At 47.0% G+C, this 20,993-nt stretch overlaps 1 protein-coding gene across 1 annotated transcript in view; it reads left to right on the top strand.

Moving 5' to 3' along the window:
• The first annotated feature begins 5,691 nt into the window (after positions 1-5,691).
• The window catches only part of PRKCH (protein kinase C eta), a 177,106-nt gene continuing 161,804 nt past the window's right edge, over positions 5,692-20,993 (top strand). The window contains exon 1 of the mRNA XM_048855735.2: positions 5,692-6,130. Coding sequence (XP_048711692.1) covers positions 5,771-6,130 — 360 coding nt within the window. The 5' untranslated portion in view covers positions 5,692-5,770. The remainder of the gene's footprint in view (positions 6,131-20,993) is intronic.

Here is a 20,993-nt window from a genome sequence, read left to right as displayed (position 1 = left end):
CATCTGATGGGGAGAGTAGGTGAGGGAGAGGAAGACAGAGGGAAGCTATGGAAGGAACAGATTGGGCGTACAGGGACAGAAAGGCAATAGTGACAGGGAAGAGAGATGGGCAGAGAAAATGAAGAGGAGGAGGATGCATGGGTGGTGCGTGAAACGTTTGTTGGGGGAGACTTGCCCCAGCCCCATCCCTTCCGTGCCCCCACCCCCGCCGGAGCTCAGAGCCCCCCACCGTGGCTGCTGTCCCCCGCCCCGGGCTAGAGCCCCCAGCACCAGGAGGGCAGGAGGCGTGGCTCCATCCCCAGAGCGCTGAGAAGGCGGGTGGTGCAACCAGAGCGCCAGGAAGGTGGATGGCATGACCCCAGCCCCGGAGTGCCAGGCAGGCGGCGCGGCCCCAGAGTGTTGGTAGGGTAGGCGGCATGGCCACAGCCTCCAGAGCACCAGGAGGGCAGGCGGCGTGGCCGCAGCCTCCCCAGCCCCAGAGAACCTAGCTGGGGCCACAACACAGGGACAGGGGAGCTCGCATGAGGGGGCCTGGGGACAGAGAGTGGGTGGGGGCCACACCTGGCTGTTTGGGGAGGCACAGGTGTGGCCCCCACCTATGATACCCGGTGCCCATGGGAGGAGGGGGGGGAAGGTGAGAAAAAGAAAACAAAAGTTAAAAAGAGTAAATGGTAGGAAGGTTAGAGAGGTGGAAAGGAAAGAGTAGAATGAGGAAATGGAAGGACAGGAAAAAAACCACAAACCCTCTTACGATTAGAAAGATTTGCTTTATTTACGTACGGTATTCCATTTGCACAATAATGTACAGTGGCTGAAAGGAGGAGAGTTCAGTGGGATGGGAATAATTTTTAGATTAAATATAGCCAGAGGGCTGCAGGGGCAGAGTTTTGAGGCTGACTGGGGGCCAGACCAGGATTCCCACCAACCAAATCCAAGTTCTGGGAACTGTGGATCTGATCTCAAGATTAAATAAACTCCAAGACTCCTGAATCCATCAGAGGCTTCAGTGAGACCAAGACAGAATCAACAAGGGCCTATGTACCTTAATCTGCCATAGCCATTCTTCTGGATACTCTCATCAGATCAAGCACAGCTAAGCAGGGTCAGGCCTGCTCTGTGCTTAAATTGGGACCTTCAAGGGACCAAATTTTCTTGTATTGCAAAGATTACAAATTTCAGAGGAACAGCCGTGTTAGTCTGTATTCGCAAAAAGAAAAGGAGTACTTGTGGCACCTTAGAGACTAACCAATTTATTTGAGCATGAGCTTTCGTGAGCTACAGCTCACTTCATCAGATGCATACCGTGGAAACTGGGACAGTGGGGTGGGAGGAGGTATTGTTTCATATTCTCTGTGTATATATAAAGTCTGCTGCAGTTTCCACGGTATGCATCTGATGAAGTGAGCTGTAGCTCACGAAAGCTCATGCTCAAATAAATTGGTTAGTCTCTAAGGTGCCACAAGTACTCCTTTTCTTTTTGCAAAGATTACAAAGTAACTCACTAGAAAACTCCAGCCAAACAATAGCAGCAGAGAAGGTAGGAACCCATCCAATTCCCCACAATGAGCTGTGAACTTCAGAACTTAATGAGGAGTATTTAAATACTGACTTTACTAACGACAGATGATTTTTATTTTTTAAAACAAACAAGCAATATGCCAGTCTGGGAAAAATGTCCCTGCTTGCAGCTTTTTCAAAAAGTCCTGTATTCCTCAAGATGCAAGCACCACACACCTCACCTGACCATCAATGTTAACGTCAGTGAAATGTCCCCAGAGATCCACTAATCATTGCATAATCATGAAAGAGTACCCGGGCTGAAAGTAAGCCATTACGGGCCAGTACGGCATACTGGTACAAAGTGGCCGCCGGTTTAAAGCGCTGACATGGCAGTGCTTTAAAATTGTTGTGCCTTTTGCCTCCCCCTCCCCCAGCTGCCAACGGTGGGTGGGGGATGGGGGCAAAAGGATCAGCTGCCCTGGGGCCAGCGATTTAAAAGGGCCTGGGGCTCCGGCCGCCGCTGCCACTACCAGTGGCTGGAGCCCCGAACCCTTTAAATTGCCACTGGAGCCCTGGGCGGTGCAGGCCAGGCAGCACGCAGATGGGCTGGCTGGGGGCTGCTGACCCTCCCCCCCGGCCCCAGCCCTGCCCCTTCTGCCCAAGGCCCCGGACCAGTAAGTCTTCGGCGTTATTTTCACCCCTGAGAGTACCCCTTTCTGCTTATGTACTCAGGTTTCTAACTACCAGAGGAGTGAAGTTCTGGAATAGCCCTCAAAAGGGAGCGGTGGGGGCAAAAAACCTAACTGGCTTTAAGACCAAGCTTGATAAGTTTATGGAGGGGATGGTATGATGAAACTGCCTTCAATGGCAGGTAGCCAATCTGTGACTGCTAGATGGGACACTAGATGGGGAAGGCTCTGAGCTACTACAGAGAATTCTTTCCCAGGCTGGTGGATTTTGCCCATATGCTCAGGGTCTAACTCAGTGGGTTTCAATCTATGGTCTGCAGACTGCTGGGGGTCAGCACGCTATGTCTAAAGGGTCCACAAAAGGTGACTATGAAAATAAAGTTTCAGATCCCAGAAAAGGCATTCCATTTCTCTGATCAATGAAAAGTATTTGAATATCCCCCCACCTACAGGTCAAAATCAAAGAAGTGTTGTCATTACCATAGAAGCCCACTGTTTAGCACCCTTTCTAATGCTGCGCAAAATGCCATGCCAAGCAGGTGTAACATTTATCGTTGAATTCTGTCCAGACAGTTTTCAGTCTAAGACTTCTATAGTAGGGGTGCACAGACCAAAGCAGCTCTTGTTTTGGTGTCTCTCTACTGGAGAGCTGGGGTGAGCTCAGCTCACTACTCCAGGAACGTAGCTTTCTGCACGTGAAAGTTCTCTGGCCATTGCTGTTCATCCCAGACTGGCATCGTGATCAGGTTCCACCGCTCGCTGCTCATTTCGCAGGCCCAAAACCGCCGCTCCACTGTGTGCAGCTGGTCAGTGAATGCCTGCAGCATCTGGTGATTTTTATTCACTGTCCAGATCATCCATGCCTCAGTTTCCCCATGTTCAGTGCTGTAACCCTGGCTGCTGTGGTGTTGGTTGTAGCTCTGCACCTGTAGCTGTTGTCTCTAAAACAGATGAGACCTCCACTGACCCGTTCCGCATCCGTGCGTCTGACAGCAAGATGGTGGAGAGACTGAAAACAGTCACGAGGAAGAGCCGATTATGGAACAGAGGGAATTGTGGAAACTTGGCCACCAACTCCCACAATTCCCTAAGAGAAGTGCTGGTATCCCACAATACACTGCAAACATTACCTACAAGGCAGTGTGCTGCAAGGTGGCAATGGGGGGACTGGGATGCCTACCCATGCTGTCTCTAAGCGTATGTCTGCACAGCAACTAGACACCTGCAGCTGGCCAGTGCCAGCCGACTCAGGCTTGTGGGGCTCTCAGGCTAAGGGGCTGTTTCACTGCAGTGTAGACTTCCAGGTTCAGGCTGGAGCCAGGTCTCTAGGACCCTGCGAGGTGGAAGGGCCCCAGAGCTCGGGCTACAGCCTAAGCCTGGAAGTTGACACTGCAATGAAACAGCCCCGCAGCCCAAATGCTCCCGAGACTGAATCGGCTGGCACAGGCCAGCTGCAGGTGTCTAGCTGCTGTGTAGACACATCCTAACAGGACCTGGTGCATGGGCAAAGACAGCTAAATGTGAACTCACTCTCGCGACATACTGATATTGTTATGTGGGCAAGTGTTTCACCATAAAACTTTAGAGTATAGACGTGGCTTAAATGCCAAAGCCCATGTTAATGGTACATGGCATAGTTAATCACAAAATGTAGGCAATGCAACTTTTAAGGCTTGAATAGCAAAAACATTTGTATATTTTCTATTCCTGTTTTTCTGGTTCAATGTGTAGCTTTAATATTACTATTTCTGTTATAAAATATGTGTGATAAAACACAAGATGTGCAAAGCTTTGCACGGGCCAATGCAATGTTGCTGCTGGAAGATTTAACTCTTGCAATTCCTGACTTTTTGCATTAATGTCAATTGTTGCATATAATTATATAATAGCAATCCGTGCTTTGTATCCTGAAGACAGTGTGAAACCACTTTGCAGAATAGCAACATGAGAAATAGCAGGGTTTTGTAATTTGTAAGGTTCACAGGAGTCTTCAGGATACAAAGCACGGCAGGTGCACATACTTCCATATGGAAATTAAGAAACTCTCCCAGCCATTTATCGCTAATGAGGGAATTAAACCATCTTACTTTCCACGACACACCACAAAACCAAAGCTCAGGCTAGGGCACTTTTTGTTAGAGATCGCAGGAGAGATTTAGCAGTGAGATGGGTCAGGAATGAAAACCGTTCTCTTTATTCTAATATGCATAACCTAATCTCCATTCCAAGAAAGTGATTCACCACTGGCACAGGGCTCCCCTTTCCCGTCTGTGTCCCGGCATGGGCTGTTGGGGTCTGGCTACCCTGCAATAAAACCCCGGTGGCTGGCACACGTCAGCTGACTCAAACTCGGACTGCGGGGCTCCAAAACTGCAGCTTAGACATTTGGGCTCGGGCTGGAGCCCGGGCTCTGTGACCCTCCCTCCTCACTGGGTCTCAGAGCCCGGGCTCCGGCATGAGCTTGAACCTCTACCCTGCAGTTTTACCCGCCGGGGTCTGAGTCAGCGGAGACGGGCCAGCGGCGGCTGTGCAGCTGCGGGGCGGACCTACCCCGGGCAGGCAGAGCTGACCCGCCTTTCCAGCTGGAGCACGCTCTGGTCTGTGGAGCGGGAAACGCCGGGGGCGGGAGCAAGTCCCTGCCCACCACCACAGCGCTGCTCCGCTGCCCGGCCCGCCCGCGCGCGGTGCCGGCTCCGCGCCCCGCGCTTGGCTGAGCTCCCACCTCCGCCCCTTCCCGCGAGAGCCGGGCCGGGCTCCCAGCCCTGGGTGACAAAGCGGGCAGCGGCGAGGGTCCCCCTCTGTCCCCCGGGCAACCAATCGCCCCGGGGCCCGTCGCCCTCCTGCCCCGGGCTGGCTGGGCGCAGGGATGCGGCTTTTCCAGCAGCTCCGGGGGAGGGGGGGGGGAGCGGGAAGCGGCCCCAGGCAGCCGCCTCGCCTCGCCTCGCCTCGCCCCGGCCGGGCCGGTTGCAGGCTCCTCCCCGCGCTGTCACACATGCCTCAGGTGCTTCCTGCCCGCTCGCCCGCCTGGCTCGCGCGGGCAGGGCCGGCGATGCGCTCTGCCGGGGCCCGGCGCGAGCGGCGGCGGCGCCCGAGCTTCCGCGCCGGCTGAGGGGAGGCTGCGGCGGGCGGGCGGGTGCGGCACTGGCGGTGGAGGCGGCGGCGGCTTCCTGCTGCGGAGCGGCGAGGGCCGGGAGCTCCCGCTGCGGGGACTCGGCAGCCCGGCCGGGCCCGCCCCGGCTGGGGCGGGGACGCTGCTGCTGCTGGGGCGGCGGGTGGTTGCTTCCCGGCGGCAGGCGAACTCCGGCGGGCTCGCTGCGGACAGAGCCCCGTCCCCGCCCCGAGCCCGGTGATTGGCGTCCCGGCGGGCAAGGGAGGGGTGCGCCTGGATTGGGCGGCGGAGGGGGGCTTGGGACTGGTCTCGGGCAGTATGGCTCAGAGGTGGGGGAGCGGGGGCTGCCTGCCCCACTGAGGAGGGGCTGCCGCTGCTGGACCCCCCCCCCCCCCCGGGAGCTGCTGCGCTCAGCATCCCGCCGGCTCTCCATTAGTGCCCCCTCCGCCTCTCGCTGCCCAGCCGGCTTGCCATGGCCGGGGCCATGAAGTTCAACGGGTACATGAAGGTGCGGATCGGCGAGGCGGTGGGTCTGCAGCCCACCCGCTGGTCGCTGAGACACTCGCTCTTCAAGAAGGGCTACCAGCTGCTGGACCCCTACGTGGCGGTGAGCGTGGACCAGGTGCGGGTGGGGCAGACCAGCACCAAACAGAAGACCAACAAGCCCACCTACAACGAGGAGTTCTCTGCCCCCGTCACCGATGGCCGTCAGCTGGAGCTGGCCGTCTTCCATGACACCCCCATCGGCTACGATGACTTTGTGGCCAACTGCACCCTGCGCTTCCATGACCTCTTACACACCCTGGGCAGCGCTGACAGCTTCGAAGGCTGGGTGAGTAGCTATCCTTCCGTGGGGACGTGGGCTGCCCACGGAGTGTGTGCTCATATATACTGGCATGTACATTCACACACCTGTGGGCATGCACGCACTTGTACACCTTTATGTATGCACACATGTCTCTGCGCTCATACGCCTGCCTTCAGTCACACTGGTACGTGCATTCGGCATGCAAGGGCGACAAGATGCATCTGTGACGGCCACCATGTTGGACAACCTGCTGAAGATTGAACTGGGGACCTCCAGGGCTAAAAATATGAGCTCAAGAGCCCCAACAAGGGGCTGTAAAAACTCATATACTCTTTGAATATGTGAGTAATGCACACTCACTAGTGGGTTACACAGGCACACCTACAAACTCTGATACATATGTGTATGCTTGCCGTTAATTGCAAACATATGCACACCAGGAAGGATACATTTCCGTACAAATCTACATATGTACATACCCATACACCTGTGGATATGCACACACACTTTGGGCGAAATTCACCCCTGAATTTAAACCAGTTACAGGGAAGAACTTGGCAATGCATGATCATGCATAGTTCACATACATAACAGCATAAGCCAAACATCAGTATTTGCAGGTTGTTCCCCAACTTTCCAAGTAGGTGCAATTTGCATCCTTCCCCTCAGAGCTATAGTTCATGTTTCAACTCTAATGATGGAGTGGATGATATACAGAATCATAGAAATGTGGGGCTTCAAAGGACCTGAGCTGGTTATCGAGTGCATCCCTCTGTGCTGAGGCTGGATTAAATATACCTAGATCATCCCTGACAGGTGTTTGTGTACCTTGTTCTTGTTCTTCAGTGAAGGGGATTCAGTGACAGGGATTCAAAAACCTACCTCAAACCTGATCTAATGCTTAACTATGCTTAGAGTTAGCAAGTTTTTCCTATTGTCCAACCTAAATTTCCCTTACTGCAGGTGAAGCCGATCGCTTCTTGCCCTACCCTTAGTGAACTTCGAGAACAATTAATTACCGTCTTCTTTGTAAGAGCCACTAACATATTGGAAGACTCTTATCAGGTCCCCCATCCCTCACACAGTCTTTTCATCTCTAAACTGAACATGCCCAATGCTTTCAGCTTTTCCTCAGAGGTCAGGATTTCTAAACCTTTTGTCACTTTTGCTGCTCTTCTCTGGAATCTTTCCAATTTTTTCACATCTTTCTTAAAATGTGGTGCATAATAATTATCTCTGTGTCAGTTAAAGGCTCTCCTGCTTTCATTTCCAGAGCTAGAATATGGGAAAGGGAAGTGTATCCATCTAGCAATAGTTTACAGTTTGACAAGAAATGCTGAATGAAAATACACACCGTTCCAGGTAGACGGATTGCAGAGGAGTTTGGATATTCCCAGAAGGAATTAACAGTTAATAACTTGTTGAGACCAGACAGTTTAGTCAGTGTAGTCAAAAAACCACCAGTCAAATCACACTGATGATGCATGCGGGGGAGAGAAGTGCCACTGGAGAGAACAGATAGATATCGAAATCTTAGCTGCCAGTGCTTTCCTTTCTCAGTTCAGCACAGTGGCTGAGAAATAGTATTATGTATCGAAGTACCAGAGAGACGATTGTGTCTATAGAAAAATACAACATTGGTGCTACACATCCTGCTTATTTATTGTCACCCCCAACAGTGTGCTAAGTGCTCTCCAGCCAAGCATGAGTTCCTGCCCTGTAGAATGAGCGGTTGAAATACATAATGGATTGATGAAAGGATAAGGCAAGGGAGAAACCTCATGCAGTGTGACAGCATTGTGGTTCACACCCATCTTGTCAATCTTTTTGTTAATATTGGTTATTAGTTTTGTCGCCTATTTCAATAACACTTGTTTTAGGTGGAAGGGCTCAAGTCCTCCTTATACAATGTATGGGCTACACACCCATAGATATCCGTTCAAAATCTGTACGTGGTGCTGCAGCTACACCATTGTAGTGTAGATACTGGCCACAGTGATGGAAGGGATTTTAGCTGGGTTGACAGAAGAATTCTTCCATCGACCTAATGGTGTCTACACCAGGGCATAGGTCATTTTAAGTAAATCTCTCATGCATGTGAATTTGCCACACTCTTGATTTTGATAGGGCTTGTCTTCACTACCCAGGTAAGTCGACCTAAATTATGCTACTCCAGCTATGTGAATAGTGTAGCTGGAGTCACCATAGCTTAGGTCAACTTACCCGGGTATCGTCACTGCACTGTGTTGATGGGAGACCCTCTCCGGTTGATTTACCTTACTCTTCTCAGAGAGATGGAGTACCGGGGTCGACTGGAGAGCGCTCTGCCGTCGATTTAGCGCAGGGGTGGGCAAACTTTTTGGTCTGAGGGCCACATCTGGGTATAGAAATTGTATGGCGGGCCATGAATGCTCATGAAATTGGGAGTTGGGGTGCGGGAGGTGGTGAAGGCTCTGGCTGGGGGTGTGGGCTCTGGGATGAGGCAAGAAATGAGGAGTTCAGAATGTGGGAGGGGGCTCCAGACTGGGGCAGGGAGTTGGGGTGCAGGAGGGGTGAGGGCTCTGACTGGGGGTGTGGACTCTGGGGTGGGACTGGGGATGAGGGGTTTGGCGTGCAGAAGGGTGCTCTGGGCTGGGACCGAGGGGTTCGGAGGGCAGGAGGGGGTTCAGGACTGGGGCATGGAGGGTTGAGGGCTCTGGCTGGGGGTGCAGGCTCTGGGGTGGGGATAGGGATGAGGGGTTTGGGGTGGGCCTGAGGGGTTTGGAGGGCTGGGGCAGGGGGTTGGGGCGTGGAGGGAAAGACTCAGGGGTGCAGGCTCCAGGTGGCGCTTTCCTCAAGCAGCTCCCAGAAGCAGCAGTGTGTTCCCTCTCTGGCTCCTATGTGGAGGCATGGTCAGGCTGCTCTGCGTGCTGCCCCATCCATAGGCGCTGCCCCTGCAGCTCCCATTGGCCATGGTTCCTGGCCAATGGGAGCTGTGGGGGAAGGCGCTTGGGGCAGCAGCAGCATGCAGAGCCCCCTGGCCTCCCCTATACATAGGAGCTGGAGGGAGAATGTGCCGCTACTTCCAGGAGTCGTGCAGAAAGCCCCCGACTCCGCTCCCCAGCTGGAGCGTGGAGCAGGGCAAACCCTAGCCCCGCTCCTGGAGGGAGCTTGAGGGCTGGATTAAGAGGTCCGATGGGCCGGACATGGCTCGTGGGCCATAGTTTGCCCACCCCTGATTTAGCGGCTCATCACTAGACCCACTAAATCAACCCCTGCTGCATTGATTGTGCCAGTGTCGATCTCCGCATAGTGAAGACAAGCTCATAGCTAGGTTGACACTACTAAAACTTAGTCTGACCTTTCTACATTGCTGAAGGCTGTGAAAAATTTCGTGCCCTGTGCAACATTGTTAGGTCAGCCTAACCTCCACTGCAGATGTGGCTAGGTCAGTGGAAGAATTCTTACATAACATATCTTCAGATATGTTTTAAAGAGGATGGCGATTAGTTGTTCTCCATATTCATTGGCGGTAGGACAAGAAATAATAGGCTATCTGCAGCAAGAGAGATTTAGCTTAGATACTAGGAAAATCTTTCTTGCTATAAGGATAGGTGTGTACTGGAATAGGTTACCAAGGGAAGTTGTGGAATCCCCATCATTGGAGGTTTTTCAGAGCAGGTTAGACAAACAGCTGTCAGGGATGGTCCAAGTTTACTTTGTCCTGTCTCAAAATGGGGGGAATGGACTAGATGAACTCTTGGGATCCCTTCTACACTACCTGTGATTTGTATGATTCTGTGTATGAAAGGTTCTTTATACCAGTATAGCTTATTCCCCTTCCTGTGCGAAAATAAGGTATACTGGTATAAACACTTTTATAACAGTAGAATTGGTCCTCACCAAAAAGGGGGTTGTACCGCTTTTAACTACACCAGTATAATAAAAGCTGTACAACTTTTGTGGGTAGACAAGGCCTAAGAACTAATGCACTCTTTTTGGTCTGGTGTTCTAAAGTAATATTGTAGCCCTTGATGCATCTAACTAATCGATGGCTAGTATTTCGTGAAAGCCATAGGAAAGCATAGTGCACAGTGCAAATCTTGCAGTCTATAATTAGACAATTTAGTATGCTTGAGCATCCAGATGTGGAAAGAGAGGCATCTTTAGCAAGTAGTTTGTCACTACTACTGGTCCTTGTCAGTTAATGTCATATATGTGATGATTTGCTTAATCCATAGCAATTTAGGCCCCAAACTCTTACATATATGAATAACTTTATGCATGTGAGTTGTCTGGGTATCAGAATGGAATACTGTGCTTGGGGTGCATGTTGAAATTCATATTCGGAGGATCTTCTTAGAATTACCTATGTCTCATAACTCTTAAGTTGAGTTGATTTGCCAAAGCCTCTCTGCTAAACAAATGTTATTACAAACTGAATATTTCTGTAATTGCATATTCATTATTAAGCAGGTGTGACATTCATCTTGCAAATTTGTAAGAGCATGTTAATAGGGAAGATTTGTAGTGAGGCTCTGCTCTCTTTCTCTTTTTTGTTTACCTTTTTAGGTATGTTTAATGTCTCCTGTTAAGTGCCAACATGCCTTGCGTATGAATAAAGTGGGCATAGCTATCTCCACTATCTTGTACCTTTGCGTGCTGAGTGGGTGTAAAACTCTGCCAAACTTGAATGGCAGCACCTTACACTTGCGTTACACAGGTGCATCCAGCTACAGCAGGTGCAAGGCAGTGGATAATCAAGCTCATCATTATACTCTGGATGCTGTTATGTTGTGATTTGCATTGTGATTACAACCCTGGTGCTACAAGAATTATTTTAAAGCATTTATTGAGCTTTGCAGACATTTGTTTAAGGATTTTGCTAGTAGCTCAACTACGGTGCCTCGTTTACTTGTGCCTCTGCTGACAATCGGATGACAGTGAGGCTGTGTCTACACAAGAGATCTTACGGCGGCATAGCTGTACCGATGCAGCTGCGCTGCTCTGAGATCTCTCGTGTAGCTGCTGTATGGCAACAGCGAGAGCACTCCTGTTGACATAATTAAACCACCACCAGCAAGCAGAGGAGAAGCTCTCCCGCCGACATAACGCTGTGCACACTACCACTTATGCCGGCAAAACTTATGTCGCTCAGGGATGTGTTTTTTCACACTGCAGAGCAACATAAGTTTTGCAGACATAGGTGGTAGTGTAGATATGGCCTGAGACACAATAAATCAGAGGTTTTCAAACTGTCGGGTGTGTCCCTTGGGGGGGAGTGTAAGAATGTTTGGGGGGCCCAGCAGCGATGCCAGGCGGCTCTGGATTCAGCCCAGTGCGGTGGGACTTAGGGCGGGAGTACCACCTCTACCCTCTGACTCACCTCTTTTTGTCTGGTTTGGGGAAGCGCAACCAAAAATTGTAACTCAAAGGAGGTGCGGGGGTTGGCTCAAAAAGTTTGAGAAACACTGCCATAAATAGTGCAAAGTACTGAAGTTTTAACTGAATGGAGAAATTTTTACAATAGATCACTACCAAATATCTTAATATTCATTCCTATGGGACTTAAGTAGTAGCTGATGTAACTTTTAAGCATGGACAAATAGTAATTGTAAGAGCATGTTGGAACAGCATTGAATTGTCGTAGTTACTAGGGAGTGATTTAATTGTTGTTACAAAGGTTGTCAGTCTATAGATATAGCTCCTAGAATTTTCAGCACTTTTACTCACCAGCCTTGTTAAACTACCTCAAACTTTTTGTTAGCTTTGATCTTGAAGAGTATGAAGTCAAGGGATTCACCTACTTAAACATCTCTAAAACCACTAGGGGAAAATACACAGATGGACCATTAGATTGATGGGCTTGGAACTGCTGGCATGTCTTGACAGTCTTGCACAGTGGCTTGTTAGGAGTTCACTTGGTTGCAATGGGGGTGAAAACTAGCCTCGCCCTTCTTGTGTTGCCTTGCAAAAACCCTTTTAAATTTCTCTTGCAGGCTTGCAAAAATTTCTTTGGTAGGGTTATAATTTTCTTGTAGCAGATGCAGAAGTTTTTCCCTTGTTTTGAATGTGATCAGTAGAATAATTATTATTTTTTGTTAAGCATTAACTGCTAACCGGTGTATAAGACCCAAAGGAGGACACTGTCCCTTCCCCAAGTCTTCCACAATCTAGGTGGGCGGGCAGACAGATGACATGGTGAACAGGGGTGCCCTAGAGGATGCTTGTTTTAAGACGCAAAGCTGTGAGCCAGTAGGAAGTTGAGGGTGCTCAGCACCTTTCTGATTCAGGCTACTGAGCATAGGTTGTTTGTTGTTGTTGGGGTGTGTGTGTGTGAGTGAGTGATTTTTGTAGCCTGTGACAGCATATTTCCTGACATGGATTGTCACTGTGGACTTTGCAGAAGTGGATACTAATATCTAAATTGTATCATAAAAGTTGGGTTATTGCTGATTATGTACTATATAGATTGTATTACTTTTAAACCAACCTTTGTACTTTTGGATAATTTAATTATTATACCCAGATGTACAGACACTCTTTTTTTTAACCTATGTACAGTAACTCCTCACTTAACGTCCTCCCACTTAACGTTGTTTCAAAGTTATGTCACTGCTCAATTAGGGAACATGCTCGTTTAAAGTTGTGCAATGCTCCCTTATAATGTTGTTTGGCTGCCTGCTCTGTACACTGCATGTAAGATTTTGTGGAAGAGCAATGATTTTACAAGGGAGCATTTCACAAATTCCTCTTCTCTGCCTCCTCCCCCTCCCTCACAGCGCTTCCCCCACCGCCAAACAGCTGTTTGGTGATGCTTAGGACTTTATGGGAGGGAGGGGAAGGAGCGAGGAAGTGCCACATCTCCACTCTTCCCCCTCCCTCCCAGAAAGTCCTAAGCCTGCCAAACAATTGTTTGGCGGTGCTAAGGACTTTCTGGGGGTGGGGAAGGAGCGGGCATGCAGTGTGCTCCGGAGAGGAGGTGGAGTGGGGGTGGGAAGAGGTGGGCCTGGAGTGGAGCAGGGATAGGAAGAGATGGGCCTGGAGCATCCCCCAGCAAAGTCGGCACCTGTTCTTCTCCGGGTAAGCTGCCACTGCTGCTGTGAAGGTGCTTCCTAGTGTCCTTGCCTGCAGCGGGCTATGCCTGTGTGATATAAGCCAGGGGCATTTCCCAACTACAGTACGGTACTGTACAGTATATAATGCCTTTTGTCTGCCCCCCAAAAATTTCCTTGGAACCTAACCCCCTGCATTTACATTAAATCTTATGGGAAAATTGGATTAGTTTAACATCGTTTCACTTAAAGTTGCATTTTTCGGGAACATAAGTACAACGTTAAGTGAGGAGTTACTGTATTATATAATTTTAATATTAGCTTAATAAAATTTCTAAATCTGTAAAGAGAGATTTGAACAAGAGGTTGAATGATGGACAAAATCTGACTATTGGGTTCAGAAAGAAGTTTTAAAAAGTTGATTGGGTATTTGCCTACCCATTCAAGTCAGTCTGTTGCCCATCTTTAAAGGCAGGGAGACCTGCTTCTTGCAGAGTTGGATCAAATAGCCACTCCTTCCATGTGGCAACATCTTTCATTTAAAATGAAGACTGACTAAGCTAAACAGAAAGAAAGTGTGGCTTTCCTGCTATTATATACCAGGTTACCAAATTAGATCACAGGGAATGCTGATGAAACTAATTGGAGACCCTCGTTAGAGGGTAAGAGTATAGGTCTGGGATTTATTAATCTGGTACTGGAGTCAGAACACACTCACACAATGGGACCAGTCATGTCAGTAAAGTCACTTCTGGGATGAATGTTTACAGGCCTGAGCCCCTGGTCGCTGTTTTAGAAGAGGCTGCTTGTTAAGAAAGGGAGCTGAGGTTAGGTTAACAGTAGAAAAAAGCTAACCAAGCACCTTGGAGAGAGTTCTGTACAAAGCTGAGTTCTGTAGGACTCTTATAGTCTAATCTGATGGGGCCTCTGTGCATTTGCATTTATATTAAGTCTTTACCACATAGGCTTTTTTGTAAGGCTGCGTTTTAGCCAGCATGATCGGGGTTTTTGATTTTGAGTAATTTCTGCAAAACAATTTGGTTTTGACTTATTTTGCGCTACAGGCGATAACGGGCCACCAAGGAGGCGGCTTGGACTATTGAACGGTTGGAAAACCTACCAGTTTATAGTGTAATTCGATATGAAAGCATATCTCCTTACTAAGCCGAATGAAGGAAATTCAGTTGTTATCCTCCTTGCACAGTATACAAGTTCCTTCCATTTTTCATGCTTGAGTGAGTTGTTGTGCTTCGCTAATACATTTAAGAAATCCCCAGAGCTTTTGTGTAACCATGGAAAAGGACAAGCAGAAGAGATATCAAATAAAATCAGTCTCTAAGTATTCCAAATGGTTCCATACCAAACACCACACTTCTCTGTCCACAAAATTTCAGACCATTTGGAAATTCAGGGACATGCTCAGCAATCATAAGCCTTTAAATGAGTCTGCCTCTGGCTAGTGTGAAATCTTAGTTTTTAATATCAAGGAGACAACATCTGAAGTGGTGGGTTACCGACAATAATTTTCATGCTCCAGGCTGCAGCGTTTTTAGACTAGTCAAAAATTCAAAGATCAAGTAGAACATCCTGGTTTATTTTTAAGGCAAGGTTTACACTAGAAAAGGTTTGTGATACAGATATCCCAGCAAACTCTCCTAGTATAGATGTAGCTTATATTGACATTAAAGTGCTTTTGCTGGCATAACTGCAGCCACACTAGGGCTTTTGCCAGTATAGAAATGTTTTGAAAAAGAAAATGGTCGCTGCTGCTCTTTTATGTAGTGATAGAACCTATAAAGGCTTCAGTCAGCCCCCCATTGTGCTCGCTCATGTACCTGTGAATAAAATAAAGTCATTCTGTGACCCGAAGAGTTTGCAGTCTAGGGCTATGACAGTTTGCAATAGGTGGATAAGCAGACACATGGGAGTGGTGGATGGTGGAACAGTAGAGAGGGTCTGGGTATGTCTGGACAAATTAGTTGCCTCAGTGGACAAAGTAGTTGCAAGTGGCTGCCAGTATCAGTCAGTGGTGAGTTGTAGGCATCATGGCAGAGGTAGATATTTAAGGAGGCCCTGAGGAGAGGAGAAGGCAGTGACTCTATGAATTTTGATGGGACATTCTTCCCAAGCGTAAGGGGCATTTGTTGCCATGAGCGATAAGAACAGGTGGCCTTAAGTGGACTGTGACTCAGTAAGCAATTTCTTATTTTTCATTCTTCAGGAAAGAACTTGAAATTTCTCTCTCATACGCAGGACTGGAAAGGACCTTTTGGGTCATCAAGTCCAGTCCCCTGCTGTCACAGGTAACCCTGTCATATAATCCCATTCATGAATTTATCAAACTGCATCTTAACACTGGTTAGGTTGTTTGCCCCTACTATTCAGGCTATTCCGGAACCTCCCTCTTCTGATGATTGGAAACCTTCTAATTTCCAGGCTAATTCTGATTCTGATCCAATCCACCGTGTTAATAAGGAGTAACACTAGAACAGTTAATGGTGTAAAACTGCTGTGAGAGAAGTCAGGCTCTCAGCATTCTTTCTGGCATCAAATTTTGTTCTTTCTGGCATCTATTTTTAAGGCCATCCTAACAAATGTCTTCCTCCTCCTTTTACAGTTCATTGTGAAATGTCAGTCTGTAAAAAGTTTTGTTTTTTGCTAGGTGCCTGTCTTTTGTGGGATGCAATTTCGGAACAGAAATCCTGACACTTGCTTCTAATTTGACTCACACCAGCTTTACATCAGTGTGAACCCATTGACCTCAATGGAGCTACTTCTGCTTTGCTGTGTTGCCCAGGTAGACGGTGCAATTTCTTGTGGATGTGAAAGCTGTTGCATCAGAACAGAGATTAGCAACTGTATGTAAAACATGAATGTAGACCCTACCAAGGTCCTGATCCTGCAAGCTGATCTGGTGGGCAGAACCCCGTATCCCTATGGAGCCCCAATGACGTTGTCCAGGCTCTGCTGGAAAAAAGATCTGTGTGCGCAAATTAGTTTGCAGGACTGGAACCACAGATAGGTGCTCATCACTTTATTAATAATGTAGATTTAACAACAGTGAAGAGCCCAGTGCAGAAGCACTGAGCACCCTAGAGATAATTACATTTATAATTCCCCCTAGCAGCAATAAATAATAACAAATAAAATCAGTTCAGCCCACAGCATCAAATAATTGGTGGGAGATAAAAAATTATTTCAGCCAGCCAATAAATGTAAAAACAAAATAAAACAAAAGCACCCTCTCTCCCCTCATGAACATGCTTTCATCTTTCTTCCAAACCCTTGGAGCATGCCTGGAAGATCATCAAGTCAGGCTGTTTCATCCCAAGGAGGAAGCAAGTTCTAGTGTCCTAGGACCATCCCAGAGAACACCCAACCCGTTGATTTTTCTCCTTTATTAGCAGTCTGTATCTTTGGCCAGTATGTCATAGTGAGAAAAGTGATCTCTCTGATAGGCGGATCCCAGGATGATGATGATGATGATATTTGTATTATCATAGCACCTAGCAGACCTAGTCAGGGACCAGGATCCCATGGTGCATGGCACTGCACACACACAGAACAAAAAGCTGTACCTGACCCCAGGAGCTTACAATCTAAGTATAGGACAAGAGACAGCAGATGGACAAGGATGGATGGGGGAGTACCAGGAAACAATGAGACAATATTGGTGATCAGAAGTGGTCTCATCGCACCCCAGCAGCCTAACTGCTGTTAATTTTTTTTGTAGGTGTGACACCAAAGGAGAGTTTTAAGGAGAGGTTGTGAAGAAAGATAATGAGGTTGCTTTACAGATGGTTACCCGAAGCTCTTCCCAATCAGGAAGGGCAGCATAAGAGAAGTAAATGGGTGATGGAGGCTGACATCATTGGCCAGTTGGAGGTGGGAGTAGACCTTTTGATATAGAATGAGAGAGGATAGGAAGGGGGGATGAGACAAGTAGCTTATATTTGGAGTAGAGATGGGGCAGCTAGTGAAGGAATGTAAAATGAGGCGTGATGGGGCTACAGTGACGGGCTAGGAAAATGATCTTAACAGTAGCTTTCTGAATGGATGTGAGCTGGGCAAGATTGCATATGTCAAGGGCAGAGAAGGATGTCGCAGAAATTGAGATGCAAGACAATGAGAGCCTGGATGAGAGTTTTAGTTGTGTGGACGGATAGGAAAGGGAGTATCTTAAAGATTTTAGGCAGAAAGAATTGGCAAGTTTTAGATGTAGCCTGGGTGTGAGGACCTAGCAAGAGTTCCGAGTCAAAGATACTTAGAGGCCGGAGTGACAGGCAGGATAGTGTTGCTGTCTATGGTGATCAAGAAAGGAGGGTGTCAGCAAGGCTTGTGGAGGAGAGATTTAGGGCCCTGGAGGTCATGGCCAACACCTTAAACTCTACCTGGAGAACTATAGAAAGCCAGTGCAGATACTGCAGCACTGGTGTCTTTTTGCAGGACTGGGCCCATTTCATTTATGTCTTTATCTTTAGAGCATGTTGTTTTGTTGGATTAGCAGAAAAAACTTTTTACAGTGTTCTGATGTGTGAAATCTAACGAGTTCATGCCTTACATGCTCTCTGTGCTAAAGATAGAATGTTGTTTCTCCAGAACATATTCACTTTCTGTCTTATTTGAACAGAAGCTGTTCAAACACTCTTCTAGTGGTGTTTCGAGCAACTTCAGGCATAGTGTGGAGGTTCAGACTACATTGTCACGCTTCCAAAACATTTTTCAATGCCTTGCACGCTGCAAACAAAATGCATTGAATGTGTAACTCATGATTGGACCCTCAGAAGTTGTTTACACTTGTCATTTGGTTGAAAGTTTACAAAATGGCCTATGTCTAGACTAGGAAAATGTGCTTTAAAGCATGTTGGCTAACATAACTAATATGAACGTGTTCTCAAATATGAACCTGTATGTAGCATAGTACAAGGTTTAATGTGTTAGCTGATCATGGTCAATCCGAAGTTCCCCCAGGGTTAACTATAACCTCTATTAATACATTTTTAAATCTCACAGTCTCTAAGGTAAGTGCTAGAGAAGTAAGTGTAGGTGTTCAAAACCTTAGCCTGTTTTCCAGCACCACTCATTTTCCTGGGTTAGACAAGACCAGTGGAGAAATATACAGTGTTGAAAGTATCTCTGCTGACACACAAAATATAAACAGTGCACAAGTGTTTTAAACATCAGAACTGGGGTGTGGGGGGGAAGCTACTACAATTTTGACCATTTAGACCCTGATCTAGCAAGGCGCTTAAGCATGTGTGTAACTTTAAACATGAGTAGTCTCACTGAAGTCACTTGGACCATCCATGTACTTAAGTGCTTTGCTGGATCGAGGTCTTAGTTCTAAGTTTGTCATAATTCTGACCTTAAGATCAGGCCACCCATTACATTTTTTTACTTTTGTTCTATTCATCAAGAAAAAAAATCAATTTGTGTCTTTCCGGAGCCTCCTTCCCCCCCACACCCCAATTCAATTACGCTATTTTACAGGAGGCTGTGTTATAGATGCTTTTTTGTGAGTGATCATAATGCGTTTCTGGCATTTGCTGTAACTCGGGCATTTCCCTTTGTCACTTAGCAGTGTATATGTGTAAGCAATAGAGGAGATGAGTATATACTTTGGTCCTTTAAAAAAAGTAATCTTTGTTCTCTTACTACAAATTGAGTTGCATCGATAATAGATTTGTCGTGTACCCTGTTTTTCAAGCAGTGTCACATCTCATTTAAATAACAGGCTCTGAAGCACCTGCTACTGCCTTGAGCAGCAATGGTAGGGGAGGAAAGACTATGATACTAAATTTTGGTTTTTATACAGCACCTTTGATGCAGGGTTCTGTATACAGGCTCTGGGGAGAACGATTCAAAAGATTCTTTTGACCACCTGAAATCTCCCCCCAGTAAAATAGATACCTCCCCACTATAAACCACGTGGCTCATTAATACATGATCTAGGCAGCTGTCAACATCAAACCAGAGCATGTAAAAAACAAAATTGCACTGTGTTCAGAAAAAATGTCTGCAAAAATAGTTTAGCCTCAAGAGTGCTTGAAAAGAATAACCAAAGCTGATGCTTCACTATGGACTATCACAGACAGGACAAAAAGCACGGGTTTTTTTTTTTTTTTTTTAAGCCAATAAATTAGCAAGCAGTTGCAGAGTTTTAACCAACGACCATATCACTCTGTATTTCAGGCAGGTCGTCTCTTAACAATATGTAGCAACAGTTTCCACAGGAACTGCACTCTTTACAATAGACCCTGTTGTGGCTTGCTGCTGTGCCGCAGTCATGGAGTGTAGGTGTTCTGACACTTGCAAGTGGACCAAATCTTTCCATCTCTTGCTATGAATTTTTTCCAGTTAGTTTTTAGTTGTTCAGACCTTTTTATTGCAAAAAGATTGTTAATTAGGTGGCTGAAAATATTCATTGTAGACGTTCATCCCCAAAACCTTTCAAGCACTATTCTACTGTAAGATGAGTATTTACATCGTGAAGTGTCAGTTAAGTCAGAGTGAGGACCTGATTCTGAGCTGCGGTCATTCAGCATAGCTCAATCAAGGTCAGTGGAGTTATTTCACGTTACACCAGCTGAGGATTTGGCCCTTGATTCTATAATCTTATCTATAGCTCAGTAAATGTCATACATAGTAGGAGTTGTGTGGTACTTTGTGTTTAGTTTCTGTTCTTAAGGACTTTCATATGGATATATCATATGTCAGATGCCAAAGGAGCCATACCATCTGCATTTATTTTTTAGTGTCATTAACCGGATGATCTGACATGCCACTTACAGGGCTAGATCTATGCTTGCTTATAGGCTGTTTATTACAGAACTCAGTGAATCTTAAAGCAATTAAGTTATTCAAACATCTTCCTTTAACAGAAGATTTATGAAAATGTCCTCTAGAGACTACTCCCCTCTGGCAATGAAGTCTCTTTGGCTATAACTCTAAATTGGCATTTATAGGTTTTAAAAAAATCATGGCATGAGAACCCCACAGTAGGAGATTGCACCTCTGAAAGAGCTGTGTCCAGTCAACTGGAAAGAGACAGAATTACGGTTAAAAGGACATGATGGTAGTGCCATCCAGATGGGGAAGCGTTCCTTCCAGGGTGGAATTTACACTTATTCTACTAGCTAATGTTTAGGTTAAAAGTGTGTGTTTTTATCAAATAAAGTATTGACACCAAGACAGACTGTGGGCTGCTGTGACAAGCAGAGGGTATGACAATTCTCCTCTGAAGTATGGAGGTATGGCAATGAACACTACCCATCTTCCACTGGGGTCAAGGTGGAGCTTTGCATGTCTTGTTCCCAGACAAAAGCTCCATATTAAAGAGGAGAGCATTGGCTGCTGCACTTGGAACTTTGCAGGCTACTCCACAGTTTGGCAATGCCCGGGTTCACATAGGATGTGGATTAACAATAATAACCTTATATCCTTCAGTAGCATCAGTGTATGTTAACTCTTTGCAGTCTGCTTTGGACTTATGAAGGAATCTCACAAAACTAGGTGACTGGGCAACAAAATGGCAGGTAAAATTCAGTGTTGATAAATGCAAAGTAATGCATATTGGAAAACTATACATGCAAAATAATGGGATCCCTCCCACCTCTCAGGGTCCCAGAGCCTGGGCTCCAGCCCGAGTCTGAACGTTTACACTGCAATTAAACAGCCTCTTAGCCCAAGCCCCACAAGCCCTAGTCAGTTGGCATGGGCCAGCCGCGGATTTTTAATTGCAGTGTAGACTTACCTTTTGCATCCAAGACACAGCTCAGTTATATCATTTGAAATGTTCCTTTACCTTGAAACTGTGTTTTGGAAGGAAAAACATGGTAAATGTTACTAAATGC

Source organism: Caretta caretta, chromosome 6 (assembly GCF_965140235.1).
Source record: "Caretta caretta isolate rCarCar2 chromosome 6, rCarCar1.hap1, whole genome shotgun sequence".
Classification (NCBI taxonomy): Eukaryota; Metazoa; Chordata; order Testudines; family Cheloniidae; genus Caretta; species Caretta caretta.
Note: the sequence above shows the minus strand (reverse complement) of the source record. Positions and strands in the feature narration are given on the sequence as shown.